Source organism: Pan paniscus, chromosome 13 (assembly GCF_029289425.2).
Source record: "Pan paniscus chromosome 13, NHGRI_mPanPan1-v2.0_pri, whole genome shotgun sequence".
In the NCBI taxonomy this organism is placed as follows: Eukaryota; Metazoa; Chordata; class Mammalia; order Primates; family Hominidae; genus Pan; species Pan paniscus.
In genome coordinates, this window is record NC_073262.2 from 130,767,997 (window position 1) to 130,795,615 (window position 27,619).

The window sequence follows — 27,619 nt, forward strand, 5'->3', positions numbered from 1 at the left end:
CATGCCTGGCTAATTTTTTTTTTTTTTTTTTTGTATTTTCATTAGAGACGGGGTTTCACCATGTTAGCCAGGATGGTCTTGATCTCCTGACCTCGTGATCTGCCCGCCTCAGCCTCCCAAAGTGCTGGGATTACAGGCTTGAGCTACCTTGCCCAGCCATAAATAAACTATTTTTAAGCCCGTTACCCATTCAAAAGGGTTATTATTTAACTCACCCAAGAAAACCATTTTTAAAAAATGGTATAGCAACATTCCTCCTTTTTGTGTAAGTTATATTTCTAATTACAATGCATTTCCCAGGTACCATTAGGCATTAGCAAGGTGTTTAATTATACTTTTTCATCCAAGTTAACCTCAATTATTGTGGTTTCACTGAAAGTTTTCTTATTTAGTTCCTAGCTGTACCTTTGCCCAATTCATTTTCTTTCAGAAGATGAAATCAACACCTGAGATGGGACCAGTACGTCTGTTTAATGGTTAACAATGATTACCCTTTTTATTCATTCAGCAGTTACCATTGTTCATTTTTTTTTTGGGGGGGGGTGAGACAAAAGTTCGTGGAGTAAGAATTACTTGCTTTCTAAAGGTAGATCATTAATAAAGTAATTGAGTAATAAAATAATTGAAATGGAGATAATTAAATAGCCATAACCTATATGCAACTATTATTAATGGCAACCTGAAGCATTATGCTCCATATAAATCATAAAAACAGAAAAAGTTTACTCACTAAAAAGACCATAAACCGGATATGATATAAGTATGTGTTTCAGGTTTTATAACTCCATGTATTTCCAAATAGCCAAGGTTCAAGAAACTTTGACTTGTTCCTGGAAACCACATTTCATCTTTTCTGGAGGAAGCAGAGCATGAAATTTTCCCGAGGCTGAGCAGATGAGGTGTTTCATCATTATTAGGACAACATAGCCATTGGCACAGCAGGTTTATGCTGTTGCCTCATTAGATGCCACTGAGAAAACTGAATTAAGAGCAAAAAGTGAGCAAGTCCAACTATGGTGATTATGTAAAGAGACTTCCAGATGTCTTAGTACTTTAAAACAATGCTTCTCTTATTCCTAAAATGTCCAAAAGTGCTATACATATATCTTTGAGAGAAATCCTATAAATGTAATATTTATTGCAAATTATAGTTGCAAGCAGGCAAGAGAGCTTCTGTGTGATGCAAGCAAAGAGGACAAAGCAAAATCTCAAAATTTAGGAGCTGGTGTTTGTTGTAGCTCAGGGAGAAAGCTCAGCAGGTCATCCAGTTTATTAGCCAGCTTCTAGGCAGAGTGGAACTGAATGTGTCCTATATAGAAGAGCACTGTGGTTAGAAATGTCTTCCCTTGTGAAGGATTTAAACTAAAATGTGCCCACTAAGAGAAAAAGACTCTTTTATTTTTCCCTCAAGACCTACTTTGTCATAAGATCTTTTATATATACTTTTAGTGTTTACATGATAATTGCCCCCCAAATCCGACATATATGTTTCACATGTAGTTACATTCCAGTTGTGATAAAATAGCCACAGGAACTGAGAGGATACTTTATTTTTATTAGTGTTCCTAATGTACTGGCTCAATTCTTCTCCACTGTAGATGGAATGAAGTTTATTGCTTTAAGCAAAATTACCAGTGCAGCAATAAATTGTCATGGTTATATGTCCCGGGCCTTCTTGTCACTGATTCAAATTTACTTCCGAGCTCCTCATTTTCTAAGGTAAAGTCTTCTATAAATACACAAGCATTTCATTTCTCCTTAAACACTCAATCAAAATGGGATGTCTTTCTAATGATTTGTTAACAGTTCCATAAACAACTTAAAAGTACAACAATCAGAAAGAACATAATCCTTTCTAAGCAATTGTAAAACCAAGTAGAAATCTGTGTGCATGTTCATTCTTTTATTCTTTCAACAAATAGCTACTGATATGGTTTGGCTGTGTCCCCACCCAAATCTCATCTTGAATTGTAGCTCCTATAATTCCCATGTGTTGTGGGAGGGACCCTGTGAGAGGTAATTGAATCATGGGAGTGGGTCTTTTCTGTACTGTTCTTATGATAGCGACTAAGTCTCACGAGGTCTGATGGCTTTATAAAGGGGAGGTCCCTTGCACATGCCCTCTTTGCTTGTAACCATGTAAGACGTGGCTTTGCTCCTCTTTGCCTTCTGCCATGATTGTGAGGCCTCCCCAGCCATATGGAACTGTGAGTCAATTAAACCTCTTTCCTTTATAAATTACCCAGTCTTAGGTATGTCTTTATTAGCTGCTTGAGAACAGATTAATACAGCTACTGGGCAGCAAGCACTGTGCAAGGAGCTCAAGATACTGCAGTAAATAAAGCAGACAAACATCCCTACCTTCGTGGAGTTTATGTTGTACTGGAGAAGAGAGACAGAAAAGCAATAAAATAAATAAAAGTAAAATATGTAAGATATGAAGGAAAATAACATTTGAATATTACTCTTATAAAGTAAATATTTTCACATAAGTTGATAGTTTTCTTTGTACACAAATAATAAGAATCAGGTCAGGAAACATTAATAAACACATTCAGAGTAGTCAACTAATTTTGCCAAAGTCACACAGTAGGTCATAGAATATGATCTTAAAACCCAGGTCTTTCAATTTCATGCCTTGGGATTTTTCCATTACAAAATACTGCCTACACAGCACCAAAAGTAAATTACTTGTTTCCAGAGAGCCGTATATTGAATATCATGGAAATAAAAATTCAAATGATCTGAAAGATTGAATGTATATCTGAATATTCCAAGGTTTTCTACTCATAGCCTCAAAAAAGAAAAAGGCAGGACCCAATTAATAAGAATGGAATGGAGCAGCTGGATAATTAGCAATAGTACACCTGTTATTCCTCCTTTTTAGTTGTTGTTTTTTTAATAGACTTCTCTTTCGGAGGGATTCTGAGTCTATTTGTCTCATTGCAGGCACTTCTACTACCTTGGTTTATGAGTATGGGGGTAAAGGAGGTGTCATTTTGTGGGGAAGCTTACGGAGGAAAGCTAAGGGGTAGTACATAAGTCTGTTTTACAGTTGCAGGAAATGCCTTCATTGGAGAGTTTTAGAAGTAAAACATGGAGGGCAAAATATTTTCAGACTGTTTAGGTGGCCACAGAGGTGTAGTAGTTGTTTTGTTTAAGTTGGATAATTATGAGTCTTAAAAGAAAAAAAATGTCACCAAGAAAACAAGGCACCAAGTTTTAGATAGTTTTACTTTTTATTAAGCCATGGTTATTAGCCTGCTGTAGAATGCATGAGACCAGTGTGGAAATGCCAGGGGCACAACAGCATGTCAAGCTTAATGAAGCTCACTGTGACTGACACACTTGGAAAAGGTCAAGAAGTGTGCAGCAGAATGGGCAACACACAGATTCATTTCTTCCATGACTGTGCACTCAAGCAAAGCAGCATGGAGAATTGAGCCATTATTCAGTGAAATTCATCAGCATTCTGTTCAATGTTGACCATACATTCAAACAACTCTAATTTACTGCCCAAATTGCCCACTGTCTGCATTCTTTACCCACTTTGCTCTTTTTAAGACCAGAGAGGCTGTGTGAAAATACAATACACATATATAAGGTAATTGTAATTGTAATTTACTTCTTTCTTTCTTTCTTTTTTTTTTTTTTTTTAGCACAGTCTATGTGATTTTACCCCTTACAGTAGTGCCAAGAGAGCAATTGCATCCCAGCTCCAGTCTGAAAGTGGTTAAAGTAGCCAGGAGTAGGAAGAACCAGAGACAAGTTTAAATTGTGTCCTTGGGAGTATGAAAGGTCAAAGTCTGAGACACTGAATTCTCTGGCCAATTCTATGGAGTGAACTTAGGGCCCACTGGGAAAATAAGAAAAATATAAAAAGATTCAAAATTCAAGAAGAATAGAATTGGGAATGAAAAAGGGAGAGCTATTCTTAACTAGTTCACCCAAGTGATCCCATACCTCTAAGATTTTCAGTCTAGATTTATATTCTCACTGCAGATCTTTCCCTTGAGCTTCAGATTTGAATACCCAATGGCATGTTGGATGTCTACATCTACATATTTCACATCTATTTCAAATACAACTTATTTCAGTCTGCTCTGCCTTTCCCTAGGACTTTGCTGCTCAGTTTTTGGCATTACAATTAGCACAAATTATCTAAACTAAAGAAAAATTGAATTTACCCTTGAATCTCTTTTCCCTCACCCCAATCGAATACCAAATACTTCCAATTTTGCTCTCCGAATATGTCTTGCATTCCATCCCCTTCTTTCTGTTCTTAATATCACTGAATGGATTCAGTCCGTCCTTATGTGGCAGAGATGAAGAAACCAAGACTGAGGGATGAAGTAATTTACCAATGGGTGGTGATGGAGTCAGGGTTCCAGTCTGGACTGTAGGGTCCATCCTCTCCCCACTCTGAGCTCTCCCCTGCTGTCCCACCCTGCCTTTACCAACTCAGACACAGTCCGATTTCCTAAATATGGTGTGAAGGCAAAAATTGTACCAAAGTTAAATAGATAAGAAAGACTTTATTTGAGGCTATTGCAATGAAGGAGAACTCCATTTCTTAAATAGGAAATGGAACTCATTTCTGCTTAAACAAAGAGCAGGGGAGTTTTTAAGAGCAGGGTTGGGGGTGAGAATGAAAACCATAGGCCATCTGTGTTTGTTAACTGGCCTTATCTAAAGGAAAAGTAAACTTTCTCGTATCTTCATGAGAGGAGGGGCTTGCAAAACTGCAACTGGAAACAACGCACCCACAGAAGTTAGGCTCCTACCCTCCCACAGAAACTGGAAGATGGGATGCTATCTCCCTGCATGTTTGCATTTCAAGGAGGTGGCTCCCGGGTCTTTAAAGAAAGACATCCCTGGGTTATAAAATTGAACAGAGGCTTTTAAAAGGATTTATGTCACAAAAGGTTAAAGAAATAACTTACAATTACACATTTTCTAGAGAAACTGCTTTAAGAAAATGGAGGTCTGGGCCTAGAGTCAGGAAGTATATGTGAAGTTTGGCCAAACTGAGGGACATATTAAGGTCATCTTCTATAGACTACAGGGGGCTTCAATCATCAAGCCCTTCCCTTCCTCTCTGCTCTACTTTCTCACCACAGAGAACTATGTATTTTGCCTCTGTGTCATCATCACTATGTCTGTGGAACTAATTTTTATGTAAGGGCATCTTTGCAGTCTCCTTCCAGACCGATCTGTGGTTTGTTGACTGCTACTAGGAATCTGTTCTGGGGCTAGGAGCCTGCAGCCAGGAGCTTCTTGTTCATTTGGAGAGGAAGTCAAGGGAACCTGACATTCCCTATCCTCAGCTGCCAAACAAGATCTTTAACAGAAAAACCTCCATCACTTTGAAGAAGACATAAATCAGCCAAAATACAAATTAGAGTGGAGGAAGTTTAGCTTAATTTGGAGTTTTCAATGAACATGAGAATTGATGCTGTCAGAGGAATCTGGCATGGAAGCAGGGGAGGTAGAATATTGTACCAATCATGTCCATCTTCCCCATGATTATACAATTTAAATGTTCTTTAGCTAGATCTATGAGTACCTTCTGAATGAAATACTTTAATATATTTACTTTGTTACCAGTAAACTTTTATATACCAATTGTATTAGTCTGTTCTCACACTGTTGTAAAGAACTGCCTGAGACTGGGTAATTTATACAGGAAAGAGGTTTAATTGACTCACAGTTCCAAATGGCTGAAGAAGTCCTCAGGAAACTTACAATCATGGCAGAAGGGGAAGGAAACATGTCCTTCTTCACATGATGGCAGGATGAAGAAGTGTCGAGCAAAGAGGGAAAAGCCCCTTATAAAACCATCAGACCTTGTGAGAACTCACTCACTATCATGAGAACAGCAGCATGGGGGGTAATCGCCCCTATGATTTAATTACCTCCCACCAGATCCCTCCCATGACACTTGGGGATTATGGGAACTACAATTCAAGATGAGATTTGGGTGGGGACACAGCTAAATCATATCACCAATCAAAGATATTTGATGGGACAATGACTGCTTTTAGGTGAACTTTTTCAACATATTTTAAACCTCTGCATATTTGTGAGTTAATAAATACTTATTTTCAGTGCTCTGAACTCAGTGTCCCTTTCCTTATACTGACTTTCTTGGCCTTCCAAATAAGATATTAGCATCTGAGTTCTCTGCGCTCACAGGTAAACTTGGCCCAGATAACATTTATGTTTCATTTATTTGTCTAACGAACATTTGTCAGATCTGACATTGTGTCAAATGCGATGAGGCACTGTAGATGCAAGAGGGACAAAACTTAGATGAATCTTCCTTTCAACAAGCTCACAGTGAGTGGATAAGGTAGGTGTTAAACAAATAATCACATAAACAAGTACAAATGTGTCACTGTGATGAACTGTGAGGCACTGATACTTAGCAGGGATTTGACTTAGTAAAGGAAGTCCAGGGAAAGCTTCAGTGGGAATCTGGCTTATAAAGGATGAATAGGAATTAGCTTGGTAAAGAGACCCAGTAGGTAGGAATGACTAAAAGTAGGTCAGTCTAGCTACAGCGTAGACAGTGAGAGAATGTGAAAGTCAGGAAAAGCCTGGATAGGAAGACAGGGTGAGCTCATATGAGACCTTTGAGGTGTTCAGAGTAGATGTAAGTGGGAGGCTACTGAGTTGGCCCAATCTAGAAACAATGATATTTTCATTTGCTGCATGAGTTTCAGCCATCAGTGAAGAAAAAATGTTCGTAAGATATTTGCTCAGAGAACAGAAAACCAAACACTGCATATTCTTGCTTAAAAGTGGGAGCTTAACAATGAGAACATGTGGACACAGGGAGGGGAACAATACACACTGTCAGAGGGGTGAGGGAGGGAGAGCATCAGGAAAAATAGTTAATGCATGCTGGGCTTAATACCTAGGTGGTGGGTTGATAGGTGCAGCAAACCACCATGGCACACGTTTACCTATGTAACAAACCTGCATGTCCTGCACGTGCATCTTGGAACTAAAAATAAAACAGAACAAAATAAAATAAAATAAAATAAAATAAAATAAAATAAAATAAAATAAAATAAAATACATGTTTGCTTAGAAGTACAAATCCACATGGCATCTAATCCACTCTTACAAATTGCCCTTGATTGAAATGTTTGTTTGTTTTTGCCACCTTGGACTCCAAGCTTTTATGTCCTATTAAGTATGTGGTAATCAGTTGAAATGCCTCATTTATAGCATTGCCAGTACTATATTCAGAAATATTCCTAGGCTTTCTATCTATTGCGTTATTAAATTAGAGCATGGTTCAAGTTCATATTCCTTCAGAAGTACAATTTATTAACAAAATAATCATGGCCCAGAGGAAGGAGTCAATAGAAAATAGAAGGCATTTACCAATTACTAGGAATTTGCTTTGTTTTTATTTTTGATAGATGTTGGTTGTAACCTATACATATTCTTTGCTAAGAAATAACCCTTGAGCCATGCAGAGTCAGGAGTTGGGCCCCTTCAGAGGCTGAGGTTTGCTGCTTCTGTGTACTTTCCTTCCAAACAAATGAGGTTGGAGAAACAGGTTGATCTCCAGAATGAGAAACTCTTCAGATGCTTCCTGCCTTTTTATATCTGCATTTCAGAATCAAAAGAGCTAAATTAGAGAATTTATTAATAGTTAAATTTCAGGTATCAATTCTGATATAAGTAATATCTTGTGGAAATGTCTCTTATATTTGAAGTATTCTAATTGGCCAAATCAAGTGGATCCTTCCCCTTAATTACTGATTGGTAAGCTTTATCTTAGTTTAAACTTGAACAAGACCAGTGGTTTGGCAATTTTAAATAAATTATATTCATGCAGCTATTCAAAAGTTGTCCGTATGCAATGAAAAGTGTTCAATGAAATTAGTTGTTAATACTGACAACAGGGATTGTATAGCACACATACATTATATATTGCTATATTAATCTGACTTTGAGAGGTAACAGGATGGGAGGGACACAGGTTGGCAGAATACATAGGAGAGGAAACAAAGCCCTTCTTTTTATTTATTTATTTATTTATTTTTTTAGATGGAGTTTTACTCTTGTTGCCCAGGCTGGAGTGCAATGGCGCAATCTTGGCTCACAGCCACCTCCACCTCCCGGGTTCAGGTGATTCTCCTGCCTCAGCCTCCCAAGTAGCTGGGATTACAGGCATGTGCCACCACACCTGGCTAATTTTTGTAATTTTAGTAGAGATGGGGTTTCACCATGTTGGTCGGGCTGGTCTCAAACTCCTGACCTCAGTTGATCCATCCAGCTCGGCCTCCCAAAGTGCTGTGATTACAGGTGTGAGTCACGTGCCTGGCCACAAAGCCCTTCTTAAAGCCAGTACCATGAGGAGGTAGCAAAACTGGGAGGAACAGCTTTGTTACAGCCACAGAAACAGAATTATTAAGCACTGGGGCTCTCAGACAAAATCTTGCTGTCCCACTTTTAAAGTGAGCAGAAAGCAATTGCATGTCAGTGAGCAACTGGATATCAGCAGCAACAATGACAGGCTGGGGATTACCAATACAACCCAATGTTTTTCTGGTAGGTTTTAGATTTTTGCACTACCCCAGTGAATGACTGCAATTATTAAGCCAACTGAGTGGCATGGGGATCCAGGGAGACAGAGAGATGAGAGAGAGAAAACGAGAGAGAGAGAGAGAGATTTAATTAGAATAAAGAAATAATATTTATTATACATGTATCAAATGTTAGGGGCAAAAATTTTTTGATTGAATTCCAATAGCTTTTATGTTCACTATGCAAGATGCAGACTAAGGTACTAAGTGACCCACTACCAGCTCCTCCTCCTCATCTTATCTGCATATTCTCTCTCTCTTTTACTCCTTCTTGTTTTATCCCACTCCATCCTTTCCTCAGTAATATTGAAGAGGAGCAATTGTACCTATTTATAACGTACACAGGTCAACATGGGTGTTTGCAGGTGTGGGCAGTATTTCCACCTCCCTTGCTATGTGCTGTTGAGAACATGGCAATATAGCAACAAATATTGTGAAGAAGCCCTTTGGGATAGTCTGGGTTGCCTTCTTATTTGCATGACGTATGACCAACCTGTTGGGTGACTGTTTCCAGATGTCCTTGAAACTCAATAAGATGCTTTTAAAATGTCATCTTAATGACAGCTGCCACTTTTGAATAATCCTATTCTGGTGATCCTGTAATATTAGCTCTCCCCAGGAATGCCCCTGTGATGGTTAATATTAGCTGTCAACTTGATTGGATTGAAAGATGCCTTGATGGCTGGTAGAGTATTGTTCTTGGGTGTGCCTGTGAGGGTGTTGCCAGAGGGGATTGACATTTGGGTCAGTGGACTGGGAGAGGAAGACCCACTCCCAGTGTGGGTGGGCCAATTGGCTTGCCAGCACAGCAAAAACAAAGCAGGCAGAAGAAGATGGGATAACTTCCCTTGCTGAGTCTTCTGGTTTCCTTCTTTCTCCTGGGCTGGATGCTTCCTTCTGCCCTTGGACATCAGCCTGCAGGTTCTTCAGCCTTTGGACCCTTGGACTTACACCAGTGGTTTGCCAGGGCCTCTCAGGCCTTCAACCACAGGCTGAAGGCTGCACTGTTGGCTTCCCTGGTCTGGAGACTTTCAGACTTTGACTGAGCCACTACTGGATTCTTTCTTCCTCAGCTTGCAGATGTCCTATTGTGGGCCTTTGCCTTGTGATCGTGTGAGCCAGTTCTCCCTAATAAACTCCCTTTCATGTATACATATGTCCTATTAATGCTGTCCCTCTGGAAATCCCTGACTAATACAGCCCCCAAACATTGTGGTATTGAAATTATAGTTTCAACAGTGATTATTACAATAGTAACAGTTTCTGTTTATGAAGCATTTACAATATGCCACACACTGGGCTACAACCTTTATATGAATTAGGGCTTCCAGCCACCTCTACATTGAAAACCATCAGTGACATCACATTGTTTTTAGGAGGAATACCCAATGGTCCCCAAGGCTTAACCTATTCTGGCCCCTACCTTTCAGGTCTCATTGTCACTCATCTCTTCCTCATTTCCTGTACTTCAGGCACACACCTAGAGCTCTTTAAACGCTCAATTGCTCTCCTGCCTCTGGACTCTTTAAACTGCTGGTGTGGCTGCCAGAGCACTCTTCCTCATGAGAATGCACTCTGCCTTGCTCTCCTGCTTAAGTCTTGTTCATTGTCATATGTTCTTAAAGACCATGTTCCCTTTCCTTGGCGCACACATGTCAATTTGCTATATGTCCACTGATGTCATTGTCTTTCTCTCCATTGGTACCATGAGAAGGGGGTGGACTCTACTTGTGTTCATTATTGCATTTCAGCTGATATTATCTGATATACAATAAAGGATCAATATTAGTACTGAATAAATAAAAGTATGAATGGATTCTGTTTTGCCAAGGCTTATATCTGTTTTACATTAGACCTTAACTCTCTATAAAGAGACTTGTTTCTGTGGCAGCATTTTTTTTTTTTTACCCATCTCACAGGCATTTGGAACCCACTATAGGGGTCAATGAGTGACTCGGTAACTCTGTCAGACTAGACATGTATCCATTTCCCCAAAGTCCTGGTCACTTCAAACACTGGTAGAAGTCCCACTACACAGTTCTAATCCAATTGATCTATGTGCTGTCTTTTAGACTTTGAATAACACTGTGGTCTTATCCAAAGGGAAGAGAAGGGTATTGATATTTATCAAGGGCCTGCTTTCTTCCTGGAACACCATTTGGTGCCTTTCATACATTCAGTTGAAATAACTACCAGTGCATTAAAAATAGAATAATAATTGTAAGGTATTTTGGAAACATAAAGACCTCTGTAATATTAACTACTTTAGAACATTTCTTAGAGGACTGAGTTTTTGAAATATTCAATTGCACCTGCATTGCTTAGTGAGATAACTCACTCCTCTACAGATAACCTTTGTGAAAATAAAAATGATTTTTGGCAATGTCATTCCCTGGAGAAAATCTGATAAACTTAAAGTGATTGCAAATTATCCCCCAAAAGATCAAGTGTCCTTGTTATTGTTAAGCCAGTCTCTGCAATTACAAGATTGTGTAAGAAAGCAAGAGTTGTCTTAACTAATGTACTGAACATTTAACAATTAGTTTCCAGTAAAGTTCTCACCCCACCTACCTTGAATGTCTCTCTGTCCATTGCATCAACATATTTGGTGGTTGTTGCCTGTTGATTCTTTAAGAGGTTGTGATTTTTATTTAAGTAAAATGCTAATCAACTGGAATGGCAAACTTTGAGGAAGATGAAGGATTTCCAAAAAAAGAAGAAAGTAACGTTACGGAACTCTTTAATCACATGTCAAACTACCACCAAATGAGTCTGGCAGAGTGAGAACAGTTAATGTCAGAAGAGGAGAAAATCCATGAGGACTATGACACGATAGATGCCTCAAAGAGACAAATCTGAGAATCAAAGAATTAAAGGGAGTACTGGCAAAATTGATGAGGCTGTTTATGAGGTGTTTATGATCTTGTGACACAAGGGCCATGTTTACATACAATTTTGAAGGGAAAATTATGATCTATTAATCAACACCGAATTCATTGTTTATTACATAATTCATATTTACTTAAAAACTATTGACAAAATGAACTAATTTCCCTTATATTATTTTGAAAGAGAAATGCCCAAACATATTAACCTTGTTCAACATTTAGTATGACACCTAGACCTCCTTGTAGTAAATTTACTTCACATGCCTTTTTCCAAGTTTTATGTGCCCACACATAATGAAGACTAAATTCAAGTCACTAGGTTTTATCTCTTCCTTTCAAATAAGTTAAGTAAGCTGTTCCCCTGATTTTTTGCCCACTGTCAATCATTCATGCCAGTCTTATATAATTAATTTTCAAGGTTAAAACTTGTATCATATCTTCTCCTTTCCTGCCTCATTCTTTATATATGTTCTTATTTATCCTGTGGAAAATGTCTTTGACACAATAGAAATACTGAGGAAAATGTTATCGTTAATATTTTCACACATTTCTTCTGCGTGATGAATGACTATGATCTATAAGGCTGAGTGTTATTATGGTTATTGTATCATTCTTGCATTGCTATGAAGAAATACCTGAGACCTAGTGATTTATAAAGAAAGCAGGTTTAATTGGCTCACAGTTCTGCGGGGTGTACAGGAAGCACAGAACTGGCATGTGCTTCCAGGAAGGTTTCTGGAAGTTTACAGTCATGGCAGAAAGCAAAGTGGGAGCTAGCACATCACATGGTGAGAGCAGGATCCAGAGAGAGAGGGGAGGGTGCCATACACTATTGCACAACCAGATTTTGGGAGAACTCACTATCACGAGGACAGCACCAAGAGGATGGTGCTAAACCATTCATGAAAAACCCGGCCCCATGATCCAATCACTTCCCACCAGTCCCCACCTCCAACACTGAGGGTTAAATTTCAGCAGGAGGTTTGGGTGGGGACATACATGCAAACTATATCAATTGTGATAACAACTTCTCTAGTTAGGATGTTCTCTGAATAGTGAATCTCTTTCTTGGATACTTTTTATAACGATCCATGTGATGAAACTGCAGCTAATTTTCTATATTACCTGATTCTCATGAAGTCACCACATTTTTTTCACGTTTGCAAAGACAGAAATACCAATAGTGTAACAGAATGCCAGATCAGATCACCGATCTACTGATAATTAACACAAGTGAAGTCAATGTACCTTTTTAATCACTATATTGAAGCACTGTTGATTCATTTATTTAAAAAGTTGAAGTAAAAATTAAAAATATTCAGGATATATTAAATCCATGAGTCAGCAATGAACACATTATATGGGGCCAAGATTTTGCTTAGAGAAAAATGACTTCAATGGGTTCTTAATTTATTTTTATCTGAGTTTTATTTTTGGTTTGAATTACCCAGATAAATTATTTAATGTATTTTTCTATGTAAATTAAGTGGAAGAATTATGTATTCAAGTGAAAATAAGTGGGTAAGTCTATTCGTATACGCAGTCCACCAAAAGTAATTTACTGAATTCTTTTTATGTTCTTAGTTCAAAATTATAGGCTTGTAGGACAAAAAGAAATAAAGTATGTTATGTAACTTATATTAACACTGAAGTATATAGAAAGGAAATAATCAATTCTCTTAGTATCTTTGGCAGCAGTACTAAATATTTTAAAGTTTTTACTGTATTATTTAATTCATTGTAATATCTGAGAAAAATACACTAAAGTAGAAAATGTACCAACTGAAAAAGACATGCTCATACATTAATACCTTTAGTATACACTGATATATATGCACACATATTTAAAATGTGTATGTAATATTACACTTAACAAATAATTTAGGAAAATATCCAACAAAACTTTAGCATTCTATCTTATTATATATTTATTTTAAAACAGCTGATTTACTTTAATGCACTAATCATTTCAAAGAAACTACTTACAACTTTTTATATACAGTTTATCATGAAAGGCAAATTAAATATGAATAGACCATAATTTTTATGAGCTCCAACTTGCCACAAGAAAATTATTTTTTCTGTTGTTTTAAAGAAAATGATTGATCTATAGACTAATTGATTTAATAATGGATATAGACAGACCTCATTTTACTGCACTTTGCTATGCTCTGCAGATACTGTGTTATAAATGGAAGGTTTGTGGAAATTGTGCATCCAGGAATCCTATTGGCATCATTTTTCCAAACAACATGTGTTCCCTTAATGTCTGTGTGTTACATTTTGAAAATTCTTGCAATATTTTAAAATTTGTCATTATTAGTATTACAGCTATTATGGTGATCTGTGATTAGTGATCTTTGATGTTACTATTGTGATTATTTTGGGGCACCACACACCATGGCTATACAAGAAGGCAAACTTAATCGACAAATGGTTGTCTGATTGTTTTTCCACTGACTGGAAGTTACCTCTTCTCTCTTCCTCTCCTTGGGTCTCTCTATTCCCCGAGACAAAATAATATTGATGTCAGACCAATTAATGACTCTAAAACGGCCTGTAGATCTTCAAATGAAAGGAAAAGTCACACATATCTCACCTTACATCTAAAACTGGGTATGATGAAGTGAGGAAGGGATATTGAAAGCTGAGACAGGCCAAAAGCTAGGCCACTTGCATCAAGCAGTTAGCCACATTGTGAATGCAAAGGAAAAAGTGCTTGAAGGAAATTAAAAGTGTTAATCCAGGGAATACACGAATGATAAGAAAAAGAAACAGCTTAATTGCTGATATGGAGAAAGTCTGAGTGTTCTGGACATACAATCAAGCCAACCACAACATTCCCTTAAGGCAAAGCCTAATCCAGAGCAAGGCCCTCATTCTCTTCAATTCTATGAAGGTTGGAAGAGGTGAGGAAGCTGCAGAAGAAAAGTTTGAAGCTAGCAGAGGTTGGTTCATGAGGTTTAAGGAAAGAAACTGTCTCCATATATAGAAGTGCAAAGTCAAGCAGCAAGTGTTGATGGAGAAGCTGCAGAAAACTATACAGAATATTTAGCAAAGATTATTGATGAAGGTGGCTTCAATAAACAACAGATTTTCAATGTAAATGAAAAATCCTTACATTAGAACAAGATGCCATCTAGGACTTTCATAGCTAGAGAGGAGAAGTCAATGCCTGGCTTCAAAGCTTCAGAAGACAAGCTGACTCACTTTTTAAGTGCTAATGCAGCTGGTGACCTTAAGTGGAAGCTAATGCTCATTTACTGTTCCAAAAATCCTAGGGCCCTTAAGATTTATGATAAATCTACTCTGCCTGTGCTCTGTAAATGGAACAAAGCCTGGATGATAGCGTGTCTGTTTACAGCACAGTTTGCTGTTTATTTTAAGCCCACTGAGACCTGTTGCTTAGAAAAATATTTCTTGCAAAATGTTACTGCTCATTGACAATGTACCTTGTCACCCAAGAGCTCTGATGAAGTTGTACAAGAAAATTAATATTGTTTTTATGCCTGCTTACATAACATCCATTCTGTAGCCCAAGGATCAAGGAGTAATTTCGATTTTCAAGTCTTATGATTTAAAAAGTACATTTTGTGCTTGCTTACACAGCATGTTTATTAAAATTAGAATGATACAGAGAAGATTAGCATGGGCCCAGCACAGGAATGACATGAAAATTCTTGAAGAATTCCATATTTTTGAAAATTAAAAAAAATTACAAGGGTATAGTTGCCATACATAGTGATTCCTATGATGGATCTGGGCAAAGTAAATTAAAAATCTTCTGGAAATAATTCAGCATTCTAGATGCTATTATGAACATTCATGATTCATGAGGAGGCTGAAATATCAACATTAATGAGAGTCTGGAAGATGTTGATTTCAACTTTCATGGATGACATTGAGGGGTTCAAGGCTTCAGTGGCTAAAGTAATTGCAAATTTGATAGAAATAGTAAGAACTAGAATTAAAAATGGAGTCTGAAGATATGACTTAATTGCTGCAATCTCATGATAAAACTTGAACAAATGAGGAAGTGCTTCTTATGGATGAGCAAATAAATTTTTTTTGTTTGTTTGCTATGGAGCCTACTCCTGGTGAAGATGCTATGAACATTGTTGAAATGACCACACAGAGTTTAGAAAACTTAATTTGATAAGGTATTCTAAATGCATAAACTTAACTGATAAAGCAGTGACAGAGATTGTGAGGATTGATTCTAATTTTGAAAGTTCTACTATGGGCAAAATGCTATCAAACAGCATAGTATGCTACAGAGGAGTTTTTCATGAAAAGCAGAGTCAATCTGTGGAGCAAGCATTTTTGTTTTCTTATTTAAAGAAGTTTGCACAGCCACCCCAATCTTCAGCAACAATCACCCTGATTAGTTGGCAGCCATCAACGTCAAGGCAAGACCCACCACTAGCAAAAAGATCAGAACTCTCTGAAGGTTCAGATGATCATTACCACTTTTTTAATATAGTTTTTTTAAATTAAGATATGTACATTATGGTTTTACACATAATACTATCACACACTTTATATACTATGCTATAAAGTACACATAACTTTTGTATCCCCTGGAAAACCAAAAAAATTTTGTGCCTTACTTCATTATGATATTTACTTTATTGTATTTTTCTGGAACCAAGCCTACCATATCGCTGGGGTATATCTCCTTTCCATCTTGTTTCTCTAGGAATTTGTGACAGTTAACAGAAAAGATATATGCAATAAAGTGGAAAAACACAAGTTAGAACTCAGAGTTAAGAATACTAGAAATTATAATAAGAGGTCAATATCATGGTTAACAACAACACAGATACTCAGGTCATAAACTTCTACACTGTTGTTATAATTGAGTTTTGAATTTGTTTCCAGGACTTCTGGCAGCTGAAGTGAAATAAGGAGGTGAGAAATTGTATAGACATTATTTTTTCTTATGGAAAAGTAAAGAAGGTATTTAGACGTGGATGATAGGCATGTTTTTCTGTACCAGAAAATTTCAAGTGCTTCCAATTTTGTTTTGGAGATTTATTATTATTATTTTAAGTAAATCCAGTGCAGTCTTAAGTACAATCTGTTGCATATCATTTTATTCTTGGCTTAACTTCTAAATATTTGTGTGATTTGAGTAATTCCTTTAACTTTTCTTGACTTTGGTTTCTTCATCTGTAAAGGAAGGGGACTGGGCAAGATGACCTGCACTCAAGTCCTTTGTAATTCTAATATCCCACATCCAATGGGTTCCCATTTTCCCAACATAGAGAATAGCACTTGCTATTTAAAAAGGCAAGTTTGCCTTTTTATAAGTTTGCTTATATTGTATAGGTGAGTCTCTTCTTAGGAAGAAGTAGTTTTAAGTTAGGGGTCACCTGTCAATTATGTCGAATTCTCATAAGAATTAAATAAGAGAAGGACTGATCAGTTTGGTTCGTTTGCGAGAGATCACAAGAAATGAAAAGTTAATTTCAGAGTGGAATGAGTATCAACTTCCTGGTGTACTGGGTATCTACTTCCTAGCATGTCTCTTTACATCCTTTGATTTGTGGCCCCAGCTGTACTCACTGTGTAATTGGACCCACACACTGTTAATGTAAGGAAGGCAGGAACTGGGTCTTTCTTACTCCATTGAGAGTCTTGAAGGTGTCAGGAGAGAGTGTCTGCTCAATAAATGTTGACTGACAATTGACTCCTGAATCTTCTTACTCCTATTGACATGCTACCAAAATCAGTGTTTTGTCAACCCCTGAAGTCCTAGCACAGATGCATCTAACATGAGATTTAGCATCTAATGTCATTGTTTATCTTGAAAATTTTTGGAGTCAAAATAACCTTTGAAAATCTCTTAAGAGGCTTATAAATTATGGTATGTTGGATTTTGTGAAAAAAATCTTATAAAGTTGTGTGTGTGTATATCCTATTAAGAATATATAATATATAATAAATGTACAAGTTAAATATGTTTACTATATTTTTAATCATATGAGGATGAAAGAGAAATGAAAGAATAAAAAAAGGAAAATGATAATGTAGCACCGTATTTGCAAGAGTTAAAAGCATACGATACAACACCATTCCATCCCTAAATAGCAGCAGCTAGCTTGTGGACTATGAAATGGGCAATGTGTGAATTGATAACAGGATAAGTATGATTCCCAGTTCACACTCCATGTTTCTAGGAGAAGCCTACAGGCCATGGTATTTATTGTTATTATCTGGAGCTGGTCCATAGGACATACCTCCTGACTACTTGCACAACTGGTCAGGGTGAGACTCATTTCTCCCTTCTTCCAACTTCATCGTCATATCAATACATCCAGGAATATGTTGTTAGGTAGTGATAAGGGTCTTTGGAAGTCTAGAGCAAAAAGAGTTCTGTGAGATCCTTTGGAAATCTGCACAAGCCAATGCAAAGCCTATCTGATCACCCACCATTACAACCCTGAGGGTAGCTGGGTCAGGTAGGATGGGCTAGGTTATACTACAATATCACACAATTCCAAAACCCCAGGGGATTAAGACCACAAAGCTTTATTTATATTTCTTACTCATGCTACATGTCCATCATGGTCTGGCTTGGGGCTCTGCTCCAATTCAACCTCATTCTGAAACTCAGGCTGTTGGAACAGCCACAACCTGAAATCTGTTAGTCACCATGGCAGAAAGTAAGAGAAATGAAGCAAGTCACACATGAGATCTTTAACACTTACACTGAAAGAGACACATATCCCTTCTGTGCACTTTGCATTGGCCAAATCATATTATGTCACTATGTCTTATATCAAGGAGAAGAGCAAGTACAATCCTGCCCTATGCTTACAAGTACAATTGGAAAACTTGCTGAATAGCATTAATGACCACTGCAATAAACATGTGCCAAAGAGTGAATTTGGTAGGGTTTCCAGGTCCATCCTGATCTGGTTTTATGTTCTTGAATAATCTTTAGTTGTTTCAGCTCAGGAACACTGAATGACTCACGTATGGCAGAGGAGGAGCAAATAGTCTTGTCCCTCTTCCCTTTTATTTAATAAAGAAAGAAAGAAGGAAACAAGGAGAAAGAAACAAGAAAGAAATTAGTCCTAGTAGAATTTCATGTGTCATTTGATGTCCAGAAAGATCAGTTTTTTGTTCAATTAATGCCTATGTTACACTGAATAATGAACTCCCTCAAAGACGTCCATATCTTAATTCCTAAAATCTGTAGTATATGTGACATTGTATGACAAAGCAAAATCAAGGTTCAAGATGGAATTAAGTTTACTAGCCAGCTGATCTTAATATAAAGATTATGCTGGATTATCTAGGTGACCTGATGTAATCACAAGGTTTATTGAAATTGAAGGAGGGAGGCAGAAAAGGAGGTCAGAAGTCAGATGGTGTGATGGGAGAAAAGGACTCAACCCTCCATTGCTAGCTTTGTAGATGGAGAAAGGTGGTCATGAGGCAAGCAATATAAGCAGCCTCCGGGAGCTGGAAATAGCAATAAGACCATTTCTCCTGCGAAACCTCCAGAAAGGAATGCAGCCCTGGCGGCACCTTGATTTTATCCCAGTGAGATCCATGTCAGACTTCTGACCTACAGAACTGTGAGATGATAAATGTATTGTTTTAAGCCACTCATTTTCTGACAATTTTAAAAAGCAGCAATAGAAAAGCAATACGATGCCTTTATGTTTTTTGAACTAACTTGTACTTCAAAAACCATGGCTACTCTAACAAGTTCATACACTATTTCAATAATTTGGCTCTGTAATATGTAGTTAAAAGGAATAAAAGGAGGCACATTGATCTGCATGTTATTGTTATTTTCTTTGGAGAAAAACTCTGTTAATCCATGTGGCAGAATATGTCACCTCTTCTACCTTAAGGAGAAATGTGGCTTGGTGTGCAGGTAGAGGCTTTAGTGTCTGAATTCTTAGCTCTATTGGGAACAGATACAAACTTTCTAATTCACATGCTAAACTTTGTTGGCTGTCACTCCCTGTGTTTCCATTGCTTCCTGTGGCTGTGTCAAAGCCTCTTATAGCATCCACCCATCTTTGTAGCTGCTTTTGATTCAGAGACCATATTTTGAGAAAGACTGAATCAAAAGATATTCAGAAAGAAAGTGATATCTTGAGATTACATAGTAAGATAATCACAGGCAGGAACCTTTTTTTTTTTTCTCATATGCTTCAATGACGTTCTCAGAATTTGGGGTGAAAAATGTCTGAAATAAACAAAGCTATGTGGCATGAGAAGGTCTTGAAGGACTCCAGAGTAGAAATGTACTGGCATTAGAAAACTGAGAGGAACAGTGATGGAGTTAACATTAGACTTTGAGTTTGAAATCCTAGAGATCAAGTTCTGGCTCGGTCACTCACTACATGAGTAAACTTTGACAAGTCGTTTAACTTTTCTCAGTCTTCGTTCCTCGTCTTTAACATGGGAATATGACGCTGACTTCCAGTTTCCATTTGGAGATACTATTATTTTACACAAGATTTTTGGCTTTCAACAAAAAATTACCAGCCCTGTTGAAAAGCAAGGAAAATAGAAAAACACTTCCAAGGGATGAAGCAACCAACAGAACCAGACCTAGGTATGGCAGAGATGTTGGAACTATTTGGCAGGGAATTACAAATCATGATTATAATTTAAATGGTTCTGATGGAAAAGGCAGACAGCATGCAAGCTCGCATGAGTAGTTACAGCAGAGAGATAAGAACTATAAGGTAAAACTAAATGCTAAATGGAAATGCTAAAAATGTAAAACATGGTAACCAGATGAAGAATGCCTTTGATAAATATATCAGTAGAATGAACTCAGCCAAGGAAAGAATCAATGAGCTTAAAGATAGGTCAATACAAATTACCCATCTGAAAAAAAAAAAAGGAAAAATAAAGGAAACAAAAACAAAATTATAAAAGAACATCCAAGAGCTGTATTCTAATATATGCGCAATTAAAATTCTAGAAGGAAAAGAGAAAAGCAGAACAGGATAGGAAAACCATTTTAAGAAATTATGGCTGAATTTTTTTTCAGAATTAATAATAAGCATGAAGTCACAGATCCAAGAAGCTCTTTGGATAGAAGAGAAGTTAATACCAGGCAGAAACTTGGATCTATGCAAATGAAATGTCAGAAATGGAATAAATGAAGGCTTTTTTTCATATTTCTAATTATTCTAAAAATATCTGATGATTTAAAGCAAAATATATAGTGTGTTTATGACATTTGTAAAAATAAAATATGTGATGATATTAGCACAAAAGATCAGGGGAGATAATTTGGAATGTATAGTTGTAAAAACCTCACACTGGATGTGAAGTGGTATGTTAAAATTTGAAGGTAGATTCTGCTTAATAAAAAACATCTTCTAAATCCTGAAGCAACCACACACTTTTAAACAAAAGATAAATAATGAATCAATAAAGAAAGTAAAACAGAATCACAAACAAGTTCTCATTTAATGCAAAGCAGAGCAGAAGTTTTAAAAAGGAATAAAAAACATAGGACATGAATAGAAAATAGCTAGTTAATTTATCCCTATCTACAATCTTAACAAATGTGAATGGTCTTAACACATCAATTTAAAAAAGAGATTTTTAGATGAGATAAAAAGGTAAGATACAATACCCTATCTATAAGAAACAACTTAAATTTGAAGAGATAGATTTTTTTAAAAAGATAGAAAAAAAATAAGCCAAAAGGAAGACAGAATATCTATGCTAATATCAGATAAAGTCAACTTTATCTCTGAGTTATGTGAGCTATTCACCAGTATTAACTTAAAAAATCTATCATGAAACCATCATATTTAGTTCATTCAGCATGATGGGAAGCAATGGCTAAAGACTCACTATTTCTTGTACTTCATAATACTGTCTCAAGCCTCACATCCTTTTCAAATGTTTGAAGTAGTTTTCGCATTTCCCAGATGATGAAAATAAATCACAGAGTAGGTAAGCATTTTGCCCCAGAGTGGATAACCAATCACTAATATGTGACAGAACCGGGATCTTAATTACCGTGCTATCTTCTTTACAAAAGAGTTTCTGTAAGTATAATGCTGCTTTCCACCTCTGGGGGAACATTAAAAACAATAAAGCCCAATTCTCGAAGACAAGCTTTCTTTTGGATGGGTGGGTATTGCTTCAGTTCTTTTAAAGGCCTTGATTTCACCCGCCTCTTTCAAGAGAGTAAGACATTTATCTGTATCATACCCAAGGGAGAGTCCCTGCTACAATACAGGTTGTGGCATTATAGAAGACTAAAGTAGGAGCGACATAGAAGATAAGTATATCCAAGTATATCCATAGAAGATAAGTATATCCTGGACGTCAGCACATCCAGGAGGAGGCAGAGAAGCAACAGGTCAGGTAACTTGCCCAGACAGTCTCAGCCATTAATTTCAGAACAGGACTAAGCACCAGGTCTCCAAATATCAAATACAGGGCTGGGCACGTGGCTCACGCCTGTAATCCCAACACTTCGGGAGGCCAGGGCGGGTGGGTCACCTGAGATCAGTTTGAGACTACCCTGACCAACATGGTGAAATCCCGTCTCTACTAAAAATACAAAATTAGCCGGGCGTGGTGGCGCATGCCTGTAATCCCAGCTACTTGGGAGGCTGAGGCGGGAGAATCACTTAAATCCCGGAGGGAGGTGGAGGTTGCAGTGAGCAGAGATCGCGCCATTGCACTCCAGCCTGGCAACAAGAGCGAAACTCCGTCTCAAAAACAAAAACAAAAACAAAATACAAAACAACAAAACAAAAAAACAAATATAATACATCACTGTTTCCTCTTCCCCTCCTTACAATTATTTGTAGCTGTAACTCTGTAACACCAAGAAAAAACTCAATTCAGATGAGTAGCACTAGCCAAAGGAGGCCACTTGTAAAACAAAATATATCCTAATCATTCATTTATGAGATGATTGTAAGGGCCCATTTACAAGATCATGGAGCAAGGGCCCATAAAACTTGCCAGTATCTGAAGTGTAGTTTTAATGTTGGTCTTTTAAGCCTTTTTTTTTTTTTCTGTTGGGAATTGCCTTCAGAATTCCAGTCTCTTAACCAACTATCCACAACCCAGCAACAACGTGGACTCTCAGAGTTTGAGGCACCAGGACTTTCTAATTCCTAGTTCCTTTCTCTATAGGAAATTGTACCTCTTGGGCAGTGTTACCCTGAGAAGATAGTGAGACTTGGGGAATGTGCCCACAGCTCAGTGCTGGCCTTGAGGACAGTATGTATTCCAAGACAGAGAATGAAGTTAAGTGTACTCTTAAGGCAGTATTTCGTATTTGTCCCTGTTCCTCAACTTAAGAGTAATGGATTAATCTTTTCTGAAAGTTTTTCATAAATAGGACAAAGAAATTTAAATATACTCTTAAATTTCTCCTTTTGTGCAAATCTAAAATCAGTTAACCTTTCTATAAAAAGTTGGTGATGGAAGATCATAGTCCAGTATACAGTATTGGGTTGTTTGTTCCATTTTTAAAAATCAATTTTATTTTTCCTGGAACTAACATACTGAGGGGTAAAATCTTGAGATTCTGATGAGTTTTAGTGAAATGTGTTTGCAATAAACTTTAGATTGGTTAAAACAAAATGACAGGAAGCCTATATACATTATTACACATGGAGAAAATCAATCTAAATTGTTTTTTCAAAAGTTTACATTTGATGAGTTTTGATCTTATCATTCGAAGTGCCATATAAAAATTTTATTATTAAAATAGAATCCAGTAAACCAAGCAAAAAGAACAAAACAGTACAGTATAACAATGCAAATGTTTAGAAAACAGGGAACTCTCTTAACATTCAAATTCAAGCTTAGATATGGCCAAGGTGACAAACTATTTCTGTTTGCTAAAAAAGATTATTTTTAGCACTTGTTGGCTTTAAAAGATGGTCTCCTTGCTTTTAGGCTGCCCCCATGTGTTCTGATGGTATCAGTGTTTGTCCAAATTGTGTACCAGAAATTCTTTTTCCTTCCATTTAAATAAAGTATGGATTTTCAATCAGTACACAAGAGAAAACTGGACTTGAAGGCAGAAAAATTTTGTGGATGACCTAGCTCTGCTACATACAATTTATATGGATTTTTTAATACAATTATTTCCTTTATTTAATTTCCTTTGGCTTCAGAGTTTTCAGCTAGGAAATGGAGATGATAATATCTGTCATGATTGACTCACAAGGATGTGATGATCAAATAATTTAATATATTAGATAACACTTGATAACACCTTATGAAACACACACTAGTTACCAATATAAAAGTGAGACTGACTTTTTTTCTGTAAGTGGAAACTACTGCATTGTAATACAGTGTACTATAGAACACACTGGATGGATGTCCTTTGATTCTTTTTTTGTTTTTCTAATATCTAATTTTGTGACTTAGCAAATCAAATCAATTTTCCATAAAATAGATGACTAAAGAACCTCTATCAGCGCTTTTAGATTAAAAAAAAATCCCTCTTAAATTTTTTTTTTCTTGATGGACTACTAGTCAGAAAACACTTGGATTCCAGGTCTATAATGCAACTAACATGGAAACATTTAATCTCTGCACAGCTTGGTTTCCTTATGGAAGATATCTTCCAGCTTTGATAACCAGTGATTTTAAGAAATCTGTGATGCAATCCACATAATTTACTGCACCTTTAAAAATGAAAATATTCATAGTAAAAATGAATTAGAGTTTTCACAGAAGGAAGGGAATACAGTTTAATAACTCAAAGAACCCAAAACATTTCCTTAAAAAAAAAACATGTTTTACAGTTTCTGAAGTATATGAGTCAAATTTAGTTTTAATATCAATCATCACAGAATATTGCTTGATTGAAATTTCAGTAATTTATATTTGTGTTTAATTGAAAATTCTAAGAAAATGGAAAAGCCAACATAAAATATATTCTATAATTAACTCAATGTTATTAAATCATTTTGTTTTCTCTAATTATTAAGTAGAATGTCTTAAATTATTTTCTAATTCTTAAGAGAAACAGTGATTTATAACCACCAACTTAATTTTATTAGATACCAAAAATGTTTTCAGATTTGGACATCACAAGCCTTGACAATAACAATTTGATATTTGCTGATCATTGTTGGTTTCTTCGAAAAGCTTATGTGGAATATTCAATAATCAATTCTTTAAAATACAATGTTTTGTGAACAAGTAGCATGACTAATACATGATTTGTCTACACCATTAAAAATTTTAATTTTCTTTTTGCATCCCAATCCCTATGGCTTTCAATTAAGTCTTATAGAAAAGGAATGGTGTTTCTTGTATACAATGAAATAGAGGATTGAATCAACTCATGTACAGGAGTTAATTTACATGATTAAGAATGCTAATAAAATACCCGAAATCACTACACTGATTTGTGGATTAAGAAGGCTAATAAAATACCGGAAATTACTACACTGATTTGTGGAAATTGGTGAATAAAAAGTCAGGTTCAAAAAGCTTAGTTTGCTGCAGCTGATATTAAGCCTATATTAACATTTGGATAGGCTACTACAAGATACAGAGCAATATCATCAGAGTTGCTTTGCTCTTCATAAGGTCATTTTATAGTACTGAGACAGAAATAATTGTAATAAATTACTGGCACAATGTGTTTCTAGTAATTTGGAAAATGTTCCAGTATTTGAATAGAAATATAGTCAGGATTCAGGCGCAGCTATATTGGTCTGTAAAACCGGATTAAAGCAATCAATCTGTTATCAAAAATCTCTGTCGGAAGATTATTAGGACCACCCAATTCACCGTTTCAATTCTAATGACCATTTGCCCTAGACAGTAGAATAGATAGGTGGAGAAAGTGAGCTTCCAATTTACATGACTTTCCAAACACCTTAATGCCTTTGCGTAAATATCACTGGCAATTTTTTTTAAGTTAAAAAATCGGCAAAATGGAAAGACAGCGGTGGTCCTTTGACCCTGTTCCGCTGGGGCAGGGATCGGGAGGGTGGGGATTGAGACTTGACTTAAGAGCTGCTTCAAGGAGTGCACAGAAACCACAGCGGGCCTTTTCTGAACCATTTGCTATCCCCGCAGCGAAGGGACGCTTAAGGAGGAAGTGCCTGTGGAGCTGAGAAAGCGTTATTTCATCGCGGAATACAAATAATTCAGGTCTCTAGATGGCAGCCTTCAATGCCTTTGGAAAGCAGTCTCTCTCCTCCTCCGCCACCCCCACCTCCCCTCCCACCGCATCTCGGCTCCTTGGCAATGTAGTATCACTCCATGTGTGCCCTGGCCAGTGGATATTGGGTTTTGCTGCTCTCCAAGAATCCGAACTTAAAGTGTTTATTCTAGGGCCTGGTGCTCTGCTCTGGAAGCTACCTACCTGTTTGCTTGGGGAAAAGAGGGAGTAGGGATGGCACGAAGAGCCACGCTAAGCCGCTGCCGAGGAGAGGTGGGGCTGCGCCGCAGCCAGGGCACCCTCTCCCTGGGAGCAACAGCATCCTCGGCTCCCGGCGCGAGCGCTCCGCGCCCAGGGAGCGCAAAGAGCGCAAAGGCCACCTGCCCGGCTGGGGGAGCAGGCCCAGCACCACCGCCCCGATATACCCAGACGTTTATGGGAAAGACATAAAAATCTCAGGTTCTTAATTTCGCAAAGGACTGAGTTAGAAGGAGTGCGGAACAGGGGCAAAAAAGAGAGAGGAGAAAGAAACACACCCCGAAAAACACGTTACTCGCACCCGGCAGCGCCTGGGGTGGCGTCCGTGACCTACCCCGGTGTGGGGGACGAGCAAAGCCAAAGGTGTTAAAGAAGGAACTCGCAGACTGGCAGGGGGTGCGGGGATGGTGGAGGACTGTGGGACTGCAGGGGACCTAGGTGTTTTCTGCCCTGTCTTAAGATCTCGCTTTGGGGGCAGTCTAGGTATCGGTCGGGGGTGAGGGACAATCTTCCCCACCCCAGCAGCCCCAGACACCCGCCCAGGTCAAGGTGGAAGGAAAGCGGGGGTACTTTGCCCTAGCCCGGTTCCCTCCTGTTTTAGACCTTGGAATCTGTCTCCCCACAAGGTGTGAAACCTCTCCAAGCTGTGTCCGCAGAAAGTCCGGCTCCTGGCTCCACCTAGGGCAGAGCAGACCTCCGTCCCTGGGCCTTAGAGGCGGGCACGGGGCTGACCCCCAACCCGTGCCACTCCAGCGCACAGGCCCCACTCAGCATCGCGCCCTGTGGGGCAGTTGACAGGGTCCCCTGTAGCTCCAGCGAGGCTGGGCCGGACTTATTTACAAGTGCAGTGACCCCTGTCTCCTCGCTGGGAGCCCCGTGCAAACCGAAGCGCTCTGGGGCAAGTTGGTGAGCGACTCACAACGCGGAACGGAGTTTGATCGACATGGTATTGGGCATAGAAAGAAGCGGGTCTTACCTTGGTACCGAGAGCAGGGAGTCGCCATCCATTGTTGGTGGGCGCCCAGAGAAGAAAGATGGAAAGTGCAGGCGAAGGATAAGTCTGTGGTGCTAGGACCCAGCTCCCAGAGTGCCAGACTGGCGCGCGCCAGGAGAGAGGCGCGCAGGCTGGGGCGGCGGCGGCGCCCACGGAGACTAGCTCCTCCCTGGCCAGGAAGCTCTGTGCGCTGCGACCGCCCGCTGTCCCCTCCCGCCGTCCTCTCTGATCTTGCAGGAGCGCGTGGCCAACGCTCCCACCTTTCTGCCTGGCTCCTGCCTCCTGCAGGCGGGCCCCAGTCTCAGTTGCTCGAGGATCCTGCTCTATCGCTCATTCGTGCCCAGAAGCATAGGTGACTCCGACAAAATTCCTCTCTCCCCAACCACCGTCGTCTCCCCTCCCTTTCTCGCTGGCGTACAGTAGGTCTGAGCCCTGAAGTTGTTCACCCACTTTCCCACATTCACGCCCTCACTCCTGGCAATGCCCACACTCCCCACTGGTTGCGCGCCACTCCTCTGGCTTCCTGTCTCGATTTCATTTTTGTTTGTGGTCTACCATATTATGGTCGATCACTCAGAACGATGCTGGCTTTGACCTCCTAAGTCTTTTCCCTTTATTTGGACTTTCTCTCTTGGTTTTGGTTTTCACGTTTCTTTAACTCATTTTGCTTAACTGTGACTTAGTCTTCTCTCTCTTCTGTTAGAACCGTGTGCGCACATAG

The 27,619-nt window shown here is 38.3% G+C and overlaps 1 protein-coding gene and 1 non-coding gene across 7 annotated transcripts in view; one reads left to right on the forward strand and one right to left on the reverse strand.

Annotated features, from left to right (window-relative positions):
- The window catches only part of SPHKAP (SPHK1 interactor, AKAP domain containing), a 202,106-nt gene extending 175,007 nt beyond the window's left edge, over window positions 1-27,099 (reverse strand). For 3 of the 6 annotated variants that reach the window (XM_034955312.3, XM_008975309.4, XM_008975308.4), the window contains exon 1: window positions 26,881-27,098. In XM_034955312.3, coding sequence (XP_034811203.2) covers window positions 26,881-26,912 — 32 coding nt within the window. In that variant the 5' untranslated portion in view covers window positions 26,913-27,098. Of the gene's footprint in view, window positions 1-26,880 lie in introns of all 6 variants that reach the window. The other 3 variants (XM_034955311.3, XM_057301524.1, XM_057301525.2) reach the window with 3 other exon arrangements.
- Window positions 15,092-15,194, forward strand: LOC112439116 (U6 spliceosomal RNA). Its single transcript, XR_003027422.2, has one exon. It is a non-coding gene; the product is annotated as a U6 spliceosomal RNA (small nuclear RNA).
- Window positions 27,100-27,619: the final 520 nt, after the last annotated feature.